Source organism: Lycorma delicatula, chromosome 10 (genome assembly GCF_047948215.1).
Source record: "Lycorma delicatula isolate Av1 chromosome 10, ASM4794821v1, whole genome shotgun sequence".
NCBI lineage: Eukaryota > Metazoa > Arthropoda > Insecta > Hemiptera > Fulgoridae > Lycorma > Lycorma delicatula.
The window spans coordinates 106,052,925-106,074,104 of record NC_134464.1 but is presented as its reverse complement, the minus strand read 5'-3'; the positions used below and the strand labels follow the sequence as shown (position 1 = coordinate 106,074,104).

The following is a 21,180-nucleotide window of genomic DNA, read 5'->3' as shown; positions in this document are numbered from 1 at the left end:
ACTATTGATGAACTTAAAGTCAATATTACAGACTTAATTACGAATATTTCCCATGCGACTCTTAAAAAGTTTTCTGCTAATATGCTGAAAAGAGTCTGTGCGTGTATAACCGCAAGGGATGGGCATATTGAGTATATTCTTTAACAATTATGTAAGTAATAGCTTTTTATTAAATCTCTTTTGTAAATAACAAATACATTTTTTTATTCCACCTAAATTTCCCTTTCTTAAATTACATTTAAAAGTGGGTAACAGGATTAAAAAATCTCTGTACTTCCTAATAATGCAGCCGCGTAAAATATTGCTTTTGTATTACGGTAGGATAACCCATGCCGTCCAGCACGGAGCCGATATCCGCTAACAGCCAGTACCAGTATAATATTCCGCAACTCGACCGGCTACAGCGACAGATCACAACACCGCAGGAAGTTGATCAATAGGTTATCTCTCACAAGCAGTACCGCATACCGATCCTTATTTGAAAAAGTTTTGTTTATAATCATTTAATATCCGTTTATTTATATATTCATATTTCACGCTTCTACTACTTTGATTATTATATATTTTTTTCACAATGTTGCCGGCCTTTGAATTATTATTTAAGTTAAGACGACGACGAAATCATTTCACCATTGGAGGTGACACGGTACAACAACAATATCAATACAACATCCGATGGCTGTCTAATCAACTACCGCGTACACTATGGTAGCCATATTTAGTTCGATTCTCACTCACCACAGTGCTAGAATCTTCATCTAGTTCGTATCTCAACCACCAGCACTAGTGTCTGTTATAGTTCTACTCTATCTCACCATAGTGCTAGTGTCGCGACCATCTTGGATTTGACTGTCTAATCAATTACCGCCTACTGCTGATGACCTCCGGTAAAGCCCCTAAGTGCTAGGTACAGAGGGGGGTGGCGTTGCAACCGAAACTGTCACATGGAGGGTGTCTTCCCCTACGGGGTCAGGAGTACGTCACTAATCGGCTGAAAGGCACTCAGGGAATCTCAGAAAACAAGTACATGTCGAAATTTTGGGATAATTATAGTTAAGGTCTATTAATAGCATACAGCTCCGCAACGGAATACTGACGATGCTGGGAAGGCCAAACATGTGTTTTGTTGCCAATCACAAAAGCACCATCAACATTTTTAGTGCGGTTCATATAGACTATACAGCCAGGATTCACGCTATTTATGTTATAAAATTTTAATATAAGTTTAATAAGATCTGTGTTGTTTTTATGATGCCGACAAAGTCCAAAGCAGTAACTAACCCAAGAAGGCCGCCAAGGGGGCTAATACGTGGAGCAACAGTAAGAACTGGAGGTAATTGTACGTTTAGTGCTACGAAAAGGCGCTGAGCTCTGTTGCCTAATGGAACAGTAGATCTCGGCTGTTCCTGCTATCGAATCAGATGTAAGTCAGAGAATACCGCGACAAATATTGGATGATTTCATTGCACTTTTATACGAGCTTCGTAACTGCAGATCATTTGATTCCGTTTATTCTAAAGGGATGGGTCAACACTTTCTACCAGTAGACTTACCACAGGGCTTGAACGAAATGCACCTATAGCAAGATGGATCAATGAATGATGGGCTGCATTTAGCATTCTAAGAGCGGTGGAGCGAGCGGACGAATAAGCCAGCCAAAATTATTTAAACTCTAGAGTTTCAAACTTATTTATGTTATTATAGTCAAACATTAATGTCCAACTTTGTGAAAATATTTAATAAGAATTGAGAAATAAAATTAACCATTTAATAAAACAATTTTACCAACTTTTTCAGTTTTTCTGTTTTTTTATTATTATTGTATTATACTGTTTATTTATATTTGAATTTATATTGCACTTATTGTACTGCTTTAATTTTTCCCGGATTTTTATTTTTATTTCGAATTCGGATTAAACAACGCTAGAGGATTACAAAAATACACGAATGGCCACAATCTGTTGTCGAGTTCACCACAAAATGACCGCCAAAATTAAAATTTTGTAATAATAATTACCCAATAATGATGCAAGCTATCCAGTTGGTTCAAAGAACCAATGTAGGGTTTACTAAAATTTATAAAATATTTACAAAATTGATATTTATATATTTAAAATGTAACAACCCAAAATGATAGAAAAACTAACTTTTTACTAATTGAAAAAAAAAAAAAAAAAAAAAAAATATATATATATGCCATAAAACTGCCAAAACGCGAGATAAATAAATTATATAATAACTTGGCGTATGCAGCGTAAATAGAAGTAAGAGATAAAAATATTGTTAGAAATGAATTAATAACTGAGAGAACATTAATAATAATAAGAATGTTCGATCGGAAAATTCTTTACTAGGCGTTTTATTGATAACTGGTTTAACTTAATATATAAAGTTTTTTAAATATGTATTTTTGTATTTTTAATAATATTAAAAATATTATTCCTAGAATTTGAAAAAAAAAATCATTGGTATGTTTTGTTTCTTTCATTTCATGGTGCTAAAAAGAGAGAACTGTTAAAAAAAGGTAAAAATTTTAAACCAAAAGAAGAATGGCAAAATTTACAATGGCCCTTAGAATTGAATTTTAAAGTAGTACTTAAAAAAAGTATTTTTCTGTTATATGACGGAAATAGTACAATATTGTAAACAATATGATTTACAGAACCTTGAAGACGAACGAAGTCATGCTTGCAATTACTATGCTATGCAGTTATAAGTTTTTTCTTTAATTATGTGGGTTGTTGAGAATTTTATGAATTTTTAATTAAGTCCATTTATCTAGTTTTATTACATTTAATATATACTAATCGAAATATATTCGATGAACTTTGTTTTATATAACAACGAATACTTCAATACTTTTTAAACTATATAAAATAAATATTATTTAATTTTATTTATTTATTCAAACTTTATTTCATGATATTTAATGTCGTCCATCGATCGTTTGACTCGGTTCAAATTTGTTTGAATGCGTAAAAAATTTATTTTTTTATTCACGCCAAAGAAGTATAATTTCTTACGTGCGTACATAAGTACACACAAGCTTTTTTCATTTACATTTAAAGATTACTGTACACAATTTTACCAAAATTCTTCTCTTTATTTTTACTTCTTTGGATATTTACGGCAGAATTATTATTTCATATCCCACAATTCAAAATTTACCATATATATATCAAATTAATGAATTATCTTGCAAATTTTGGGTGGTGAAGATCAACAATGTCTTATAGGTTTATACTTTAAACCTCATAGTGAAAATCTATCTCAGCAAATGAATGAATTGATCAGGCATGTGGGTTTATATTTTGATTCTGTTTTTACTTCCTACAATCCTTTCTGGAAACAAAATTCATTTATTCTAGGTAAAGATGGATTACTTTAATGTTGCAGGAAAATAATTCTAAAAACACATGAAATATATAATTCAAACTGCTGATATTATTCAACTTCTGAAATAATTGTTGAAAGACCTAACTCGCAACTTCAAAAATTGACTACTTCAATCTGATAATATCAATTTTTTTAGTTTAGTAATTCATGTTCTGTAGTCTCCGTGTCTCCGTGTTCTGTATCCAAATTTAATTTTGGATTTTATTTATGGCAATAGACTGACAGGTTCTTGAGTTATAAGAGTTTAAAGACATACTCCAAACTACTTTATAAGTAGTCATTTATTTACTCGCTTATTTTACAGAAAAAAAATTTATAATGGAGTTGCCAATTTTTATTTCTCCTTATCAGTATCACAACTATTGGTGGAAGATCAGCTGGTTCATAACAATCAACTTTTGTGTCTGTGGTGACTATCATATCCTCCTATTTGTAGTAATCTCTTTCAGTGCTGAGCACTTTATTACAAACATCAATCCTATCATTTTTGACATAGAATTAATGTTCTCTTCTTATAGTGTCTTCTAATCTTTTTGTAATATTCTTTTTTGTAACAAGATTTTTCACTAATTCCTAAATTAACTCAAAAGGATTGAAATCTGAATGATACAGAGGTAAATAAAGAATAAAAAGGTATGATGTGATTAAATTGCCTAGTATGATTTTTCATTTGTACCCTTATGAAGTTTTATTTTAATTTATACAGCTTATAAGTAGTATATATATGATGGAATCATATACTTGGTGCTGATGTGGTTCTTATTTAGAAACGTATTTTATCTATGTACTTTTGAAGTTCATTGATATTAAAAAAATTTCAGAATATTGCATCATAGGGGTTTTCATTATTTTGTTCATCACTAATCATTGGTGATGGTAAATCGAAATCACATAAATACTTTTCACCAGGACTTGTAACCTTGTCTTCAATTTCAATAAAACCTCTATTGAAAAATATCTTCGAAGCGGGTCACCATAAGAAAAGAGTGTCCCAAATAAGTGCAACACCATAATGGATTATTTATTATTTACATGTTAAATCAAATAGTTTTTCATCTTAATATAACCTATTACATGCCAAATTACATAATGAAGCTACTGTTAAAATTTGGTAGTGATAGGTTAGCAGCTCCTAAAATTTTTGCTTAATTAAAAAAACAAACATTTTCTCTATAATAAGACCTAGATGCTATTCAATAATTAGAAAAAAATATTGTCAAATGAATAATTAAATATTTATCACCTATCACAAAACCAATATACCATATAACCTAATAATTCGAATAAAACTTTTTTTTGTTTACAAGATGGGGGAACCCCGTTTACAGGCGCCTAAGCAGTGTCGGGCTCCACAACATGTTAATAAGTGCGTATGTGTTCCTGCACACTACCGACTAAGCCTCCACCCCTGGCTGTTCACCCTCCCTAGCACAGTTTAAAGAAGCATTACTTCAAAAAGGGGGAGATCGTCCACACACACACACAATCATACTCCATAATCACTATGATACAATGCATCATAATGTACACCTAGGTTCATATAACTAGATACATACTCACAAAAGAAGCCGTGTTGACCTACAGCATCAATACACACTATCATTAATCAATCACATCAACAGGAAAATAACGTCATTATAATACAAAACATCAAAATAATAAAGACCATAATTTATACCACAAATAAATATTTACAACAGGATGCAGCGAAGGCCTGCAGCATCAATACACACATAAATATATAGTCATGATCAGGCACCGTCATGCACAATCAATATCTAACAAGTGAACATAATGATGCAGTCAGATGCATAGCGAAACTTAATACAAATCAATTCAATCAAGAAACTGAATACAACTGCATTAACTTAACTACTATACATATATCAAAGAAATGATTTAAAACTGTCTGATATTCAATAATTAACAGCCATCGGCAGTGTATGCTCATGGGATTAAGTAAACTGAACTGTGAAAAAATTGTTGCGTGAAGGGCATCACGAGTATGTCGTCTAGCGAGAGCCAACACCCCAATTGAATTCTAATGAATCAATGCCAACAACCCTAGCAAATATCTCGTTTGAATTTTGAAAATTGGATGATTGTTTGCAGAAATATTATAAGAGCACGCCATTGCACTTCCCAAAACAGTGCCCAAGGGGAACCCCTTCGTTACCAATTGATGGTGATGATTGGTCTAGCCTCCGACATGGTGCTCGCATACCTCACAACTCTAGTCTCATACGCAGTCCCCACAGGAAGCCCACATAAGCCATTAACCATTATTGTTAAACAGAGATTTTTTTAAACTTATTTAATTTATTTCATTTTATTTAACATAAATTTAATTCTATTATTTTTGTAATATTATTCATTCGAATCATTCAGTTCAAACCCAGTACACAAAGTTATAGAGATTCACACTTCACAGTTCATTAATTCAATTCATTAAAGTGTGTGCTTCAACTGGCAAATCTCCTCTACTACATGTATTTATATTTTAAAGATTTTTTGAGATGAAATATATCCAAAAACCTTCTCAGTTATGCCAAGAAACACGGGTAAACTTTAATTATGATTGATCAAGTAGTTTGTTTGTTTATTCTGAACAAACCAAAACCCACTTCCTCTTTATGTAATAGTATATGTACACTAGTTAGGGCTTGCTTCATTCACCTGATTGCTTAGCCAGGAATCTACCAATTGGACCCCTGGGGCCCAGGTTGACCCAGGAGAGTCTCAGACTTGACCCAGGGGTTCTCCCAGGGCTCCAGGAGCCATGGAGCCCTAGGATCAAAGTTTCAATCAAAATAACAATATCATCAGCAAGTTATATCACTTTTATTCTTTGATCCTTGACTCTCAACCTTCAGATTTTTCTCTTTGATTTTTATTTTTCCATACAAAATAAAGCGGAAATTCACAAAAAGGCTGAAAAATTTAAAACTGCAATAACTTATATTCTTATTTTACTCCCTTCTATACTGTAACTTTTACCTTTCTTTATTAATCTGAGACTAAAAATTTCTTTTCATGTTTTTATTTTTCTCCTGAAACAAAAATGGTATTTATTTATTATTTCTTACAGTATTCAGTCTATAATTTATTCTGTTTAATAATTTTAAAGTATGAAGACATTAAACATATGTTTTTTTTTTACTTTACCATAAAAATAAAAATAATATTTTTATTGAAATTTTGTGATCCTTAACCAAACTTAAAAATTTTAAATATAAATTTGTACAGGAAAAAGAAAGAAAGATTTCTTTCTTTTTCCTGTTTAGCCTCTGATAATTACCATTCAGGTAATACTTCATAGGATGAATGAAGATGATATGTATGAATGTAAATGAAGTGTAATCTTGTACAGTCTCAGTTCGACCATTCCTGAGATTTGTGGTTAATTGAAACCCAATCACCAAAGAACACTGGTATCCACGATCTAGTATTCAAATCAATGTAAAAATAACTGACTTTACTAGGACTTGAATGCTCGAACTCTTGACTTCCAAATCAGCTGATTTGGGAAGACACGTTCACCACTAGACCAACCCAATGGGTTAAATTTGTACACCCTATTGAGTCCTCTATCTTCACCAAAAACAATAATTTAAATGGTATTTTTACTAACAAACATGTAACAAAAATTTTAATTCATGTATTGTGTTTGTATCGTTAATGAAAAATGTTTTTTTTTACTTATAGTTTTATGTTAATTAAGAGATTAATGACTGTTCTATTAATTGTGAAAATTTCAATGTGAGAAAGTTTCCAGTAACTGCAGAAAATGTTTTATTTTTTTATGTTAATTAAGAGATTAATTACTGTTCTATTAATTGTGAAAATTTCAATGTGAGAAAGTTTCCAGTAACTGCAGAAAATGTTTTATTTATTCTGTGATAAAAATATTTAATTGACAGTTATGTTGTAATCATGATTCACTCATATAAAGCATTTCTAAAGAATACCTTTTACTGCACACATCTATATTATCAATTATTTTGAAATAATGACATTCAAATTGTGAACATTTACAAATTAAGTTAAATTAGTGAACAGATTTAATTATTTAATAATTGAATAAATTATTGACACATGTTACACATCTGTCAATTATAAATTTAAATAATAAAAATAAATTGAAATAATTTATTTATAAAAAACATTAATTATGCAATTAAATTATTCATAAGATTATGAATGACGTATAACCAAGCAATCACACTTGCTTTAATTCAAACTTTCTATATTTTTGAAATATATTTATTATGAGAGAATTATGCAGGTTATTCTTTATTCTTGTCTCTGAATATTTAATTTAATGTTGAAGTAGGTTAATGGTTAAGTGTAATGATGATTAAATAATTCACTAATATAAGGCAAAGAATTTTCTTTATGTAATGATGATTAAATAATTCACTAATATAAGACAAAGAATTTTCTTTACCACAAGTGACACATGTTAGATGTGGTTTACTTGGCATTTCTCCCGCCACCACCCCACATTGTAGATGGAAATTACCAAACATGGAGACACATGTTAATTCTAATTAGTTAGGTGAATATTTTAATTTCATTATATTATCATATGCAGATCAGCAGTGTAGGTATATAAGACTGGCTCATGTACTTGCTGTGCACAATTGTGTTTCATCAGCCAACGTAATTTTTCTCTTAACACAGAAATTATGTCGTTTACATTATTTCTTTTTTGTCTGATTGGTAATGTTATTAATATAATTATATTATTTTTTATGCACCCAAGATTTTGAAAGCTTGCTTTTCCTTCACTATTAGCACTCTACCAACAAATGTATCAACCATTATTTGTTGCCACACATCATATGAATTTATCAACCGGCACTACTGTTTTAAGCCTTTGTAGCATTAACAAGGGTAATTTGGTGAAGACCTATGGACTGAAAGATTTTGATGTCACAACAATTTAGGTTGGTGGTAAATTAATTGCGAGAAAAGCCACAAAAAATAGCTTTTTGGAATTCTTTTCTTGGTTTATAAAAATTTTGCTTATTAAAACATTCGTTGAATTTTTTAGTTTCACTGCAATTTAAAATTGTATGATTTATCACTTTATAGATTATCAATTCTAAATTGTGTTTTATAGATAAGTCTACCATACAACACTGTTATAACAAAAAAGAACCTGCAAATTGTTATATGAATGAATGTCTACATTAAAAAATTATTATATTTTTTAAAATTTTTTGTAAAGAAGTTTGAATCTGATATTACAGATTTTAAGCTAAAGACCTGAGAATTCATTACCATAGGAACAATAAGAAAAACTATCGTAATAAACTGATAACAGTACATCAGAAAGTAAATATTTTGAAAGTATTAGTTAGGGGTAGAGATACTGGAATAACATAATTTTTTGCAAATATGATTTCAATGGTTTTCTCCTAATAAGTTCAAATCAAGAATCATACTAAGAAATTCCATCTGCGAAATTAATCACTTATTCAACACCAAGAAGATTTGAGTTTTAATTTAATTATTCTTCTAGTCCTACATTGATGGTGAAAAAAAAGTACACAGATTTCTGAATCTGTTGCTGCATTCATACTCAGAGAAGAAATTGGGATTGCCATCTTCATATTAGAATTTAATAAAGAAATCATTAACAATATCACAAACTTCTAAAGGATTATTAATTAAAGTAACTACATAAGTATCGCACGATTTGTCTTTCTAATCAGTATTAGCAATAATTTTAATACAATGATAGGCATTTGATCTGAATGTAGTAGAGGTATTCTTTCTTATTTTTTAAATAGTTCTCATGGAAAACTTCACTTTTAAAGGATTTGCGAGTATATAGTAAATAAATATGATCTAATTTAGTGTATCATGTATATAATTTTATTTCTTTTCTTTTCTTCTTTTGTTTAGGCTGCTTTATGAAAGTTATAACAAGCTATATAGTATTACATAGTGAAGGGTGTTTACTATAGGAAAGCCGGGTTGATATAATTGCACAAAACAAATTCCATTTTTCATTAACATTGTTGAACTTTGTTAACATTGTTTAAACTCTGGTTATTTGGTAAATTTTTAAGTTTGAAAATTTCTGCATCAGATACGTTTGTTTTATAAGGAGGTTTTAATAAATGAAACACTCCTTACTTTTAAATCTGCTTAAAGTACAATTTTTAATGTTTATACAGTCCAATCATTTTATCATGCACTATGTGCATTACTTGAACATTCTCCAAGGAAAGGTTTGTGTAAAATATCATTGCAGGCAGGAATATTGTACAGAAGTACACAAAAGGCCACAAAGAAATTAGGTCTATATGCATACCGAATACTCTACGTACAGGAACTGAAACCTGCAAACACAGTTAAAAGAATAAGGCACCGCCACCTGGTTTATCAACCAGGTAGAAAATAATGGGATGGGAATACTGTGTAATGTGTTTTTTAGTGATGAGATGTATTATCACCTTAATGGTTACATCAATAGTCAGGACAACAGATATTGGTCAACATAAAATACATACATCTTACATAAATCACCACTGCTCTTACAGAAGGTAGGGGTTTGGTGTGTGATTTCTCCATGAGTAGTTGTGGATCTGATTTTTTTCCAAAAATACCATGGTATTTTTGGAACAAATTTTTGCTGATTACATGATTCAAAAGGTTTGTTGTCTTCATATTCCCCTGATTTATTGTCACCAGACTTCTTTCTCTGAGGTTTTTTGAAAGGCTGTGTACATTGAGCAAATCAATGTATTTTACAAGACCTAGAGCGAGCTATTACTGCAGTAATTAATTCCATTAGCCCTGATGTCCTATGAAGGTTGTCAAAAAATAGGGTGTGAAGAGTTTGGATCTGCCTTCTGAAAAGTGGTGGACATTCCAACACTTTTTATAAGACATAACCAGTTCTGCATGAATCAAACCATAACTGCATCCCATGAATCAAATCAAATGTAAGAATCTGTGTATTGTAATCCATAATGGAATTGTAGTGTGTTGTATCATGAAGTGCACGATAAAATGATAACACTGTACTTGTAATTATGTAATATTAGATATTGTATGATAAAGTTACTACTCATACTAATTCCAGATGTATTGTGGACAACTAATTGTCCATTAGTTTTTATTTGGAAACTCCCAGGTTTCTATTATTTCTGTTGAGTGAAATGGATGTGTTGTTAAAGGCAAAAATGAGATCTAATTTTTTCTATTACTCCAAACCTTTTTTCTAATCTTTTTGTTAGTTTCCTTTACACTATCTTCTTTCCACATCTGTCTCACCTACTTCCATCATATTTAAACTTTGACATTATTTTCTTATCATTTGTCCCTTGTATTATTTGTTTCCTTAACTTATAGGTTTATAAGGAAATTCCTCCTCCTCATTCTTTCTTTTCTTTCTTTTTCCTGTTTGGCCTCTGGTAATTACCTTTCAGATAATACTTCAGAGGATGAATGAGGATGATGTGTATGAGTGTAAATGAAGTGTAGTCTTGTACAGTCTCAGTTCGACCATTCCTGAGATGTGTGGTTAATTGAAACCCAACCACCAAATAACACCAGTATCCACTATCTAGTATACAAATCTGTGTAAAAATAACTGTTTTTACTGGGAGTTGAATGCTCAAAATCTCAACTACCAAATCAGCCGATTTGGGAAGACATGTTCACCACTAGACCAATCCGGTGGGTCCCTCATTCTTTCTTACCTTCATTGTTTTATACTTTCGGTTTTATCCTCTTTCTGATTATTATTAGAAAAATATTTTGTTGCTTTATCCTTGTTATTGAAAAAATTCAGTTTTTTTAGCATCTTCATTTATTTTACTTGCATTTTATATTTGGAGTATTATTTTCTTTATTATAACTTGTCTTTATTATTTCCAGGTTGTTATCAATTATTTATAAGTCTTGGAACAGAAGCAAATGTTCAAAAGAAATGTGTAGTTGTCATTGATGCAGGCAGTACTGCTAGTCGTGTAGTAGGATTTTTATTCCATCAAAAGGGAACGGGTAATTATTTTTATTTAAACTGTTTTATTAAAATTACTTTGTTAATAAATTATGTATTTTTACTAATACTGCACAGACCATAATTTTCAGTAAAGCTGAAGTAAATGCTGCAAGTGGCAGCTATGAAATAAATTAAAATGATGAAATACAAAACATAAAAATTTAACACAATGAACACATAAGAAAAAATAATATAAATTAATAATAAAAATTAAAAAAACATGACAGTCAAAAAATAAAAATAAATTGAACTAAAAGAATGACAATAAATTGAACTAAAAAAAATAAAACAAGGTATGGAAATAAAGGACTAAAGATTGTTATGCAGTATTTAATTAAATAAAATAATGGGTGACCAATCAACTTTCAGACAGTTTTAATTTATTTAAATATATTTTTCATGTTGTAGAAATAGCAGGCATTTAAGTTTATCTAATGATTAAGTTCTCACCATGTCTTACATTGATAAAAAAATTTGTCCATGAAAATTTTTAAATGCAGTCGGGGGCTCTTTTATATACATAGGATAATTACTATTCAGAACTTTTTTATATAGTACAATTACTATTCAGAGGCCCCTGACTGCATTTAAATATTTCTGTTGAAGAACAAATTTTCTTATTGACCTAAGACCTGGTGAGAACTTAATCATTAGACAACCTTAAATGCCTGCTATTTCTACGAAATGAAAAATATATTTAAACAAATTGTTTGAAAGTTGATTCTGTGCAGGTCAAAACATGTAGCTGAAAACACAGCTGTGTTTTTTATATTAAGAACTGAATTTAGGAATGAATTAATTTTCTTCAGTCTTATTGCTGCCTTAAGTTTGTTAACACTGCAGTGCCATAATGCCTCGAAATTGTGTAAATGATGTGGATGCCTTTTGTTATGTATGTGGTGAGTTTACCATAAAATCAGATAGAAAAAACATTACACCTTTAATTAAAAAAGCATATCATTTGTACTTTCAGTGTAAAATTGGTGATCAGGATAAGACGTAGGCTCTTCATATAGTATGCACTAATTGTTCTGTATATTTAAGAGGATGGCTGGAAGGTACACAGAAGGCTTTGCCATTTGGTGTACCCATGGTTTGGCGGGAACCAAAGGATCTTGTAACCGATTGTTACTTTTGTTTAACAAGTGTGTCTGGAATTTCTAAAATATCTAAACATATTGTAATAATAATACCTTTCATTGCGATCTGCAATCACGCCTGTTCCTCACAGTAAAATTATTCCAGTTCCTGAGCCAACTGTGAATGTATGTTTCAAAAGCAACAATGAAGAATCAGGCAGTACTGAAGAAGATAACAATGATTTTGATTTATCTTCCAATAAGCCACATGTTATACCACAAGGTGAATTAAATGACTTGGTTAGGGATTTAAATTTATCAAAAAATCAAGCTGAACTGTTAGGATCATGACTGTAAGGTTGGAATTTTCTTTAAAAAAATACCAAACTTTTGGGCTTTCAAAGCCGATAAAAAGAACTTTTACAGTAGTTTATTGAGGAAAATAATTTGGTTTATTGTACAAATATTGATGAGCTTATGTTGTTGCACTTAGGACAAGTTCATAAACCTGATGACTGGCACCTATTCAGAGATTCATCCAAGTATAGTTTAAAAGTGGTTCTACTACATAATGGTAACAAATATCCTTTGATACAATCATTTATGGTATTAGTTTGAAAGAGACACACAATGTGATGAAAGACGTTCTTGAAAAAATAAATTATAAAAAACAGCTGGAACATATATGATGATTTGAAAGTTACAGCTATTTTGTTAGGAATATCTAACTGCATGCCTAGCAAAATAGCATTTTCTTTGCGAATGGGACAGCCAAGCTAGGGGTAAACATTATGTTACCAAAGAGTGGAAGAAACAAGACAACTCCAAATGGGAAAAAATATTATTCATGATCCCTTAGTTGAACCCAAAAAAATATTTTTACTCTATTCGAATCAAGCTAGGACAAATGAAAAATTTTGTAAAAGCGATGAAGAAGGATAGTCCTAGATTTTTGTACATCAGGCAGAAATTTCCGAATGTAAGTGAAGGAAAATTTAAAGAAGGAATATTTGTTGGTCCTCAAATAAGAGAGTTGGTCAAAGATGATTGATGTATATAACTCAATGTTAAATAATGTAGAAAGTGCAGTTTGGTCTTCATTTAAAGACGTTTGCAAAAATTTTCTCGGCAAACAAAAATCTGACATTACTACGATATTATTAATCAACTTCATACTTCATACAGAGCTATGGAATGTAATATGTGTTTGAAAATACTCTTCCTCCACTTACATCTGGATTCTTTCCTGTATAACCTCGGAGATGTAAGTAACGAACACAGTGAACATTTTCACCAAGTTATTTCAGTGATGGAAAGCCACTATAAAGGGAAATGGAATACTAACATGCTAGCCAATTACTGTTGGACATTAAGTCGGGATGTGCCTGAGGCTATTTATAAAAGAAAAGCATCAGCGAAATCATTCTTACAGGTATATGGTCATGCAAAATTATAAATTTTACAGATTTTAACTACATTTTCCCTAAATTTTTTTTGTAGCATAATTTATTTAAAACTAATGGTGATACAAAAAAAGATGTAATGTATGCAAAAAAGCAATTCAAGAAATGGTATCACACTTAGAAAAACAAACAAATTTTTTTTGTTTATCGGTGCATTTAGATAGATGCAAAATTCTCATTGAACTTAAATTTATTTTGTTTGTTACAAAATCAAATTATATTGTTTTGCATTAAAGCATCTTAATAAAATAAAAAAAAAACGTATAATAATTATTTAGTATTTACTATGCATATGTATATTTCCTATATAGCACATCAACCTCATAAAGTCTGAAGAAATTTTCAAGATATAAAAATTGGTCATTAGATCATTAAAAATGCATATAAATTAATCAGTAAATAAAAGTTTTAACTTATTCATATGTTTGTATTTATGAATGCATTACCTCTATAAAAAATAATTATTTATTCCTAAAGAGGTAATAATGTCCACCTCCATCAAACCAGACAAAAAAGCTGTTTTCAAGTAGTTCAGTATAATACAGTTGTATGAAAAAAGATGTTCTAGCATTCCTGTAGTTTTTTCTGATGAATTACTGAACCATTTAAAAGATTTTCCTATAAGTTTATTTAAAATAAAATTGGCAATTTTTTTTAGGAAAATAATATTATTATTCTTATTAGTTTTTAACTGATATTAATGTAAAAAAAAATCTGGAATTTTTGCATTTCGGTTTAACAAAGACATGGTTTACGTACTTTTCATTAATGCTTTCTGAGCTATTATTTATTTAGTACTTATTTTAATTATTTAATGTATTTATTATTTATAATTATTAATATATACTTTAACCATTTATATTTTTTATTTCATCATTATTTGTTTACTTTGTAAAACTGCTGTCATCAATATCTTAGCATAATTTCTCTTGATCTACTCAATTAATGCTGAGGCAGTTCTTTTTTATTCATGGGGTAGAATATCAACCAATTACTGATGAAATCTGTATAATGTATTATTATGCACCAATCAAAATAAAATATCTATTTAATTTACTATAATTATTAAATTAATTTATTTTTCCAATTTAAGTTTTACGTTTCATGATTTTATCTTTTTATTCTAGGGTGGGAATTAAAAAACAGTATCTTTCAAGAAGTTACACCTCAGTTATCATCATTTGCTAATGAGCCCTCTAAGGTAAATATAGTTATTCTCATAATGCTTTTGTCAAATAATTGTAATATATCAATTTATACAGATTCAGAAAAACAATCAAAATATTTAGTATTCTAATAACCTCATTAGTTACAGAGGAGGTAGATTATTAAGTTTATGTGGACAATACTAAATTTCCCTTATAGCATTACAGCTAGCATTTTGTTGCCAACTTGTAGCAGTTTGATGTTGCCATCAAAGTAATAAAATATTAATGTTAAATTTTACTGCTGTGCACAAATTTAGGCAAACAATAGAGTAGCTCAAAATATATGTTAACAGCTGCACAGCTGGTATCATAGAAAAGAATGAATCTTTTGGAAGGCAATAGAAAATATGACACTGAGCGTACAGAACACTCTATTGTTAGGAGCCTAAAAATAACAATCATCCATAATAATTTAGCTGGTATCCTAAATCCATTTTCATAATACTGTTAAAAGAGATTATGAATGAATATGTATGTACTTCATGAAACCAAATCTGATGGTTATTTCAAACATGACATTTAAAATGGTATGTTAGCTAAGATGCATGAGGTTGAACATTTCTTAAAACATCTTATTTCCATAGATGAGGCAATCTTTTATACTAATGGTTTTATGAATTTGGCATAACTTCCAAATTGGGATCAAATCTGTCAATTGAAATAGTTGAATTTGAGATTCTCTGTAGTGTTAGTTTGGTGCAGATTCAGTTACTGAGGCATTATACGGACGGTTTTCTTTGCAGAGAAAATCATTATTGCTACCAATTAAATAGAAAAACTTCAGTTACATGCTTCCCTGAAATTAATGAAGAACACAGTTTGATCTGTACAAGCAAAAAAAAATACCACTATACTTTACCTTCAAATTTAGAAATGTGCTCAATATAAGCTTTTCTAACTGGAAGTGTTGAGGAAGGCCTAATTCCATGATCAACTCAAAGTTGCAACTTTGCACCATTGGATTCTTTATGTGGAGTCGCATAAAGAATTTCTTATTTATTCTGTGAAACTTTGTGATTCAAAAAATGCCATAAAATGATGATGAAAGGCACTGAAAGATCAAACCAGAAATGATATAGTGAACTCAGATAGAAATAGAATGTTGTTTTGAAGTCCGTCTTGTTAAAAACGATCCCAGTATATTTAAAGGTAAAAAGTTATGCATTTGCCGACCATTATTATAAAAAATGAAGCTTCTAACTGCACAAATAAAAAGTTACCAAATGTGGTAATTCTTTTGTTGAAGCCTTGTATTTTTCATTTTATTTATATATATTTTTGATGATTTATTTTATTAGAAATGTGTGATATATAAAAAAGTTTTTAATTGTTTTGAATTCTTAAACAGTTGAATAAAACAAAATAATGTATTCATTCATTAACACAAATATGGTGTCTTAAGTTAGAATGCTTTGCTTTATCACAATGAAAAGTATTTTTTGATATTGTCATTTAGATTGTAATTTACAAAAAAAAATTAAAACCTGTATAAATGTAAAAACATTAAGTGTTGCATACACTTTTTTTAATTTTCTTTAAAATTCTCTGCCTGAGATTTTGGGTTATTTGCCCAGAAAAAAGAAAAGAAAAAACATGTTTTTTTAATTTATTCAATCAAGATTATTTTACAAATTTTTAATGACAAACTGCAGAAAATAAAAATTATATTTTTGTAATTATTATTTTTTATATTGATCTCCATAGTGGAGTAGCAGCACTTCTTCCTTTAATGCGAAGGTTTGGATTTAAGTCTTGATAGGCATGGTATTTTCATATGCTACAGAAATTCACTACTCATCAGTGCTAATAATTGAGCCATTAACCTGTAGTTGCTTGAAAATGGAAATAAATTAATAAATAATATGACATAGTATTTATATAAAAAATTATACATTTTCGATGAATACAACTTAAAAGTTACAAGCTTTGTAAAACATATTTTTTAAAATGTGGTTATCATCCATTTTGTTTGTATAAAACCAAAATTTCATTCGTATTAATTGCTCATAAAGTTTCTTAGTTAATTAAACTACAATACACTAAACTAAATAAAATAAAACATCTATTATAGAAACCATTCTTTGTGGAATTTGGACCAGAGTTTCTTCTCCTGGTAAATGGAGACTGATAGAACTTTAAGTAATTCTACTTCTTTTTTAGAAATTAATTTCAAGAAAAAATGATCAGAACATATCAAACTGAACTTTTTCATATTATTCACAAAATTAAAAGATGATGATTAAAGCATAACCTATCTAGCTTGTTGCCTATACTTTCTTTCTTTTTCCTGTTTAGCCTCCGGTAATTACCTTTCAGATAATACTTCAGAGGATGAATGAAGATGATATGAGTAAGTGTAAATGAAGTGTAGCCTTGTACAGTCTCAGTTCGACCATTCCTGAGATGTGTGGTTAATTGAAACCCAAACACCAAAGAACACTGATATCCACGATCTAGTATTCAAATCCTTGTTGCATATACTAGTTATACTGAGTGATTCAGGAAGATAAGGCAATACTTTGACAAATCATTCTAGAAGGGAAAAATAAAAAAAAGTTCATATAAACATAGGTTCGAAAACGCTTTGTTAGCGAGTTATACAGAGTGAAAGATTTCGCCCGAGTTTCAGTTCCTCCGGGTAAATTAAGCCTTTCTGAAATTCTGGGAAGGTCAATTAAGGAGCAAATTCAATTGTTTCTTATGGTTTTTGAACTGGGAAATCGAAACAAATAGGTCCCAGAACTGTATCTCACTTAGTTTCTAAGATATCTTATGTAAAACGCCAAAAATAGGGTCAATCAACATTTTTTTACGTTTTAAGTACAATAACCTTGTTAAATTGGCAATAAATCATACATTTTTTAAACATAAATTGTAGAGAATTTAATTATAAGAAGATTGATGTAAATAATGTCAACAAAAAACAAACAAATAAAATTTTAAACATGTCGACTCTTATTAACAACAAAACCGACGAAAACATAGAAGAAAATGTTACAAAAAAAGAAAACATATGTGTCTAGTAGGTACAATAATTTTAGACCTACGGAAAACAAGTTGGTAACAATGATTTTTTCATCACAATTTGTTTAAATACTACTCATTGTCGTCAGTTAATTGTGGTAATGTGTTTAATAACCTTTTTCTGATCAATCGTGTTTGCAGTATTACGTCGAATTCTTATCGTAAAAATTTCAGAAAACTGTTAAGAAGTGTAATTTTGTATTCATTTTACACTGCATAAAAATCAAGTCTGTTAAAAAAAGTGAAATTCTGTTTAGTTTTGTTTTGAAAAATGCCGCGAATCTTCACTAATGCCGAATATGCCGACATGAATTTCATCTATGGATTTTGCAATGGAAATGCTGCGGCAGCGGTTACGGAATATCGACAAGGTATCCTGGTCGTGTTGTACCAAATCGTAAAGTATTTATTAGAATTTTTAATGATCTTCGTGAGAATGGTACACTTTCCAGCGCTCATATTTCATCTGAACGACAAGTAAATCACGCTGAAGAAGGTGAAAACATTCTGTAGATGGTTCAACGTAGTCCGGCAACGAGCACACGATTAATTGCAACACGGCTCAATATTTCACAAAGTAGAGTATGGAGGACATTAAATTATAATGGATTGCATCCTTTTCATATTCAAAAAGAGTAACATCTCCAGCCTAATGACTACGCCAGCTGGCTGCAGTTTTGTAAATGGGTTAATAGGAGTCAACATTTAACTCAATTTACACTATTTTTGGATGAAGCTACTTTCACTCGTAACGGAATAAACAACACATGGAATGCGCATCGGTGGTCTGAAGAAAACCCACATGCTACAGTGGAAAAACATTTCCAGCAACGATTTTCAGTGAATGTTTGGTGTGGTATCATAGATGTCCAATTAATTGGTCCTTTCATACTACAACATCGTGTCACAGGGAGAAATTATCTGGAATTTTTACGTAATGATTTTATTATATTTCTGGAAAATATCCCCTTAGCAAAACGAATTGAAATGTATTACCAACTTGATGGAGCCCCTACACATTTCACTAATGAAGTAAGACAATGTCTTGATGAAAAGTTTGGTGGTAAATGGATAGGACGTAGAGGGCCGGTTAATTTGCCACCGAGATCCCCAGACCTCACTCCGTTGGATTATTGTTTGTGGGGATGGTCGAAAAATGAGGTTTACAAGCAAAAAGTAGACACGCGATGAACTGATTGCTCGCATTCTCAACGCTGCAGCTACAATCAACGAACGCAAAGATACCGTAAGACTGGCAACACATAATCTAGTACAACGCGTTGAAGAGTGCATTGAACACAACGGTGGCATTTTTAAAAGTTATTAAACCATGTGAAATTCTACTTGTAAGCAGCATTTTATCATTATCATTAAAAAAAAACAGCAAGTATTCTTTCTTCCTCCTGTTATTTTCTACTGTACATAACGAAAAAGTTTTTCAGTCTGCTAAAAATTAATCTGTTTTGTTGTTAATAAAAGTCTACATGTTTAAGTTTTCTGTTGACATTATTTACATCAATCTTCTTATAATTAAATTACAATTTATGTTTCAAAAATGTATGATTTATTGCCAATTTAACAAGGTACTTTCACATTAAAAGTGGCCAACATCTAGAGGATTTGCACATAAATTTCACACCCATCATTAATGATAACAATATCTCTCTACCAGTACTTGTTCACAAATTGAAAAAGTTAAAGCAGTTAAATACTTAGGTGTTATGGTAGATGAATGAATAAATTGGGATTGTTATGTAAAATATCTTTGCCCAAAACAAAATATATAACTTACATTTTCTATAAAATAAATCAAGTGAAAAACTTTAATATCATAAGGAAAATTTACTTTCCTCATATTCTCTCTCTTTTTCAGCACAACATTGAAGTTTGGGGGGCTGCTTATGGTATGCATTTTAATAAACTGTTTACATTACAATAGCAGATCATAAGAGTGGCTCTAAGAAGCCTAGAAGACTTTATGCGAGTAAAAAAAATTTTTGAAGAAATAAAATTACTAACCCTACGAAAAATTTATGTCTTTAACAGAAATACACATATCTTTGCTATACATAACCTCCCTTATGATATATGTTTATCAGTTTTGAATACCTACAATATCGGTGTTACAAGCTAACTTCTTGTAAACATCAGTTATAACATCAATGCCATCTGTTAATGAATAAAATTCTGAAAAAAATATTAACAACAAAATAACCAGAAATCGAAACAAACAGATTAAGACCTGGGTGAAAACCAATTTTATTTAAAATTATAATTTTTGTGTGAATCCTAAAATACTGGGGTAATTATTTACCATTACTATTCAACATTCGTTTAGATTTAATGATTCCTATGATTATAAAATATCTAATACCACCATAATCTAATGTGTTAGAATTTAAATGATGCAATTATTTCTATTACTTTATCGTATTTTCTTTTTCTACCTACTTTTGTTATTTTTAAGTTATTTTCTATGTTTTATTAAAATTATTTACTTATCTGTTTTATCTGTTTATCTGTTTTATTAAAATTATTTTATTTTTATTTCAGTGTTCGGAAACAATGACAACATTACTGAATACGGCTAAAAAAACTTTAGTGACAGACAAAGAAGAACAGAAAAAAACACCATTAGCTCTTAAAGCTACAGCTGGTCTGCGGTTTTTAAAAAAAGATGAAGTTGAAGGATTGCGTGTTGAAGTAATGATGTATTTTTATTATTTATTTGATAACGTAAGAAATTGTTTAAAAATACTCACAATTTACTTATTTAAAACTGATTAAGAAGGTCTGTCTTAAATTAAATGGTCTGTTATATTGTGCATTGTTCAATATGCAATAAAAAATATATTTTGTTGTTTCCTTCTGGCATCTAAGAGAAATTATACAAAATGATATTAAAATTAAAAAAGAGAGCTACAACACAGATTTTTTTTTGGGAGTTTTTTCTGATCTAAAAATGCTTTGGCGTTATCATCGCCTGC

At 29.9% G+C, this 21,180-nt stretch overlaps 1 protein-coding gene across 1 annotated transcript in view; it reads left to right on the top strand.

Moving 5' to 3' along the window:
* Positions 1-1,251: 1,251 nt before the first annotated feature.
* LOC142330935 (ectonucleoside triphosphate diphosphohydrolase 5-like) overlaps positions 1,252-21,180 on the top strand; it is a 43,127-nt gene continuing 23,198 nt past the window's right edge. Inside the window, exons 1-5 of the mRNA XM_075376401.1 lie at positions 1,252-1,333; positions 9,585-9,638; positions 11,293-11,418; positions 15,089-15,162; positions 20,747-20,896. Of these exons, the coding sequence (XP_075232516.1) occupies positions 1,252-1,333; positions 9,585-9,638; positions 11,293-11,418; positions 15,089-15,162; positions 20,747-20,896 (486 nt within the window). The remainder of the gene's footprint in view (positions 1,334-9,584; positions 9,639-11,292; positions 11,419-15,088; positions 15,163-20,746; positions 20,897-21,180) is intronic.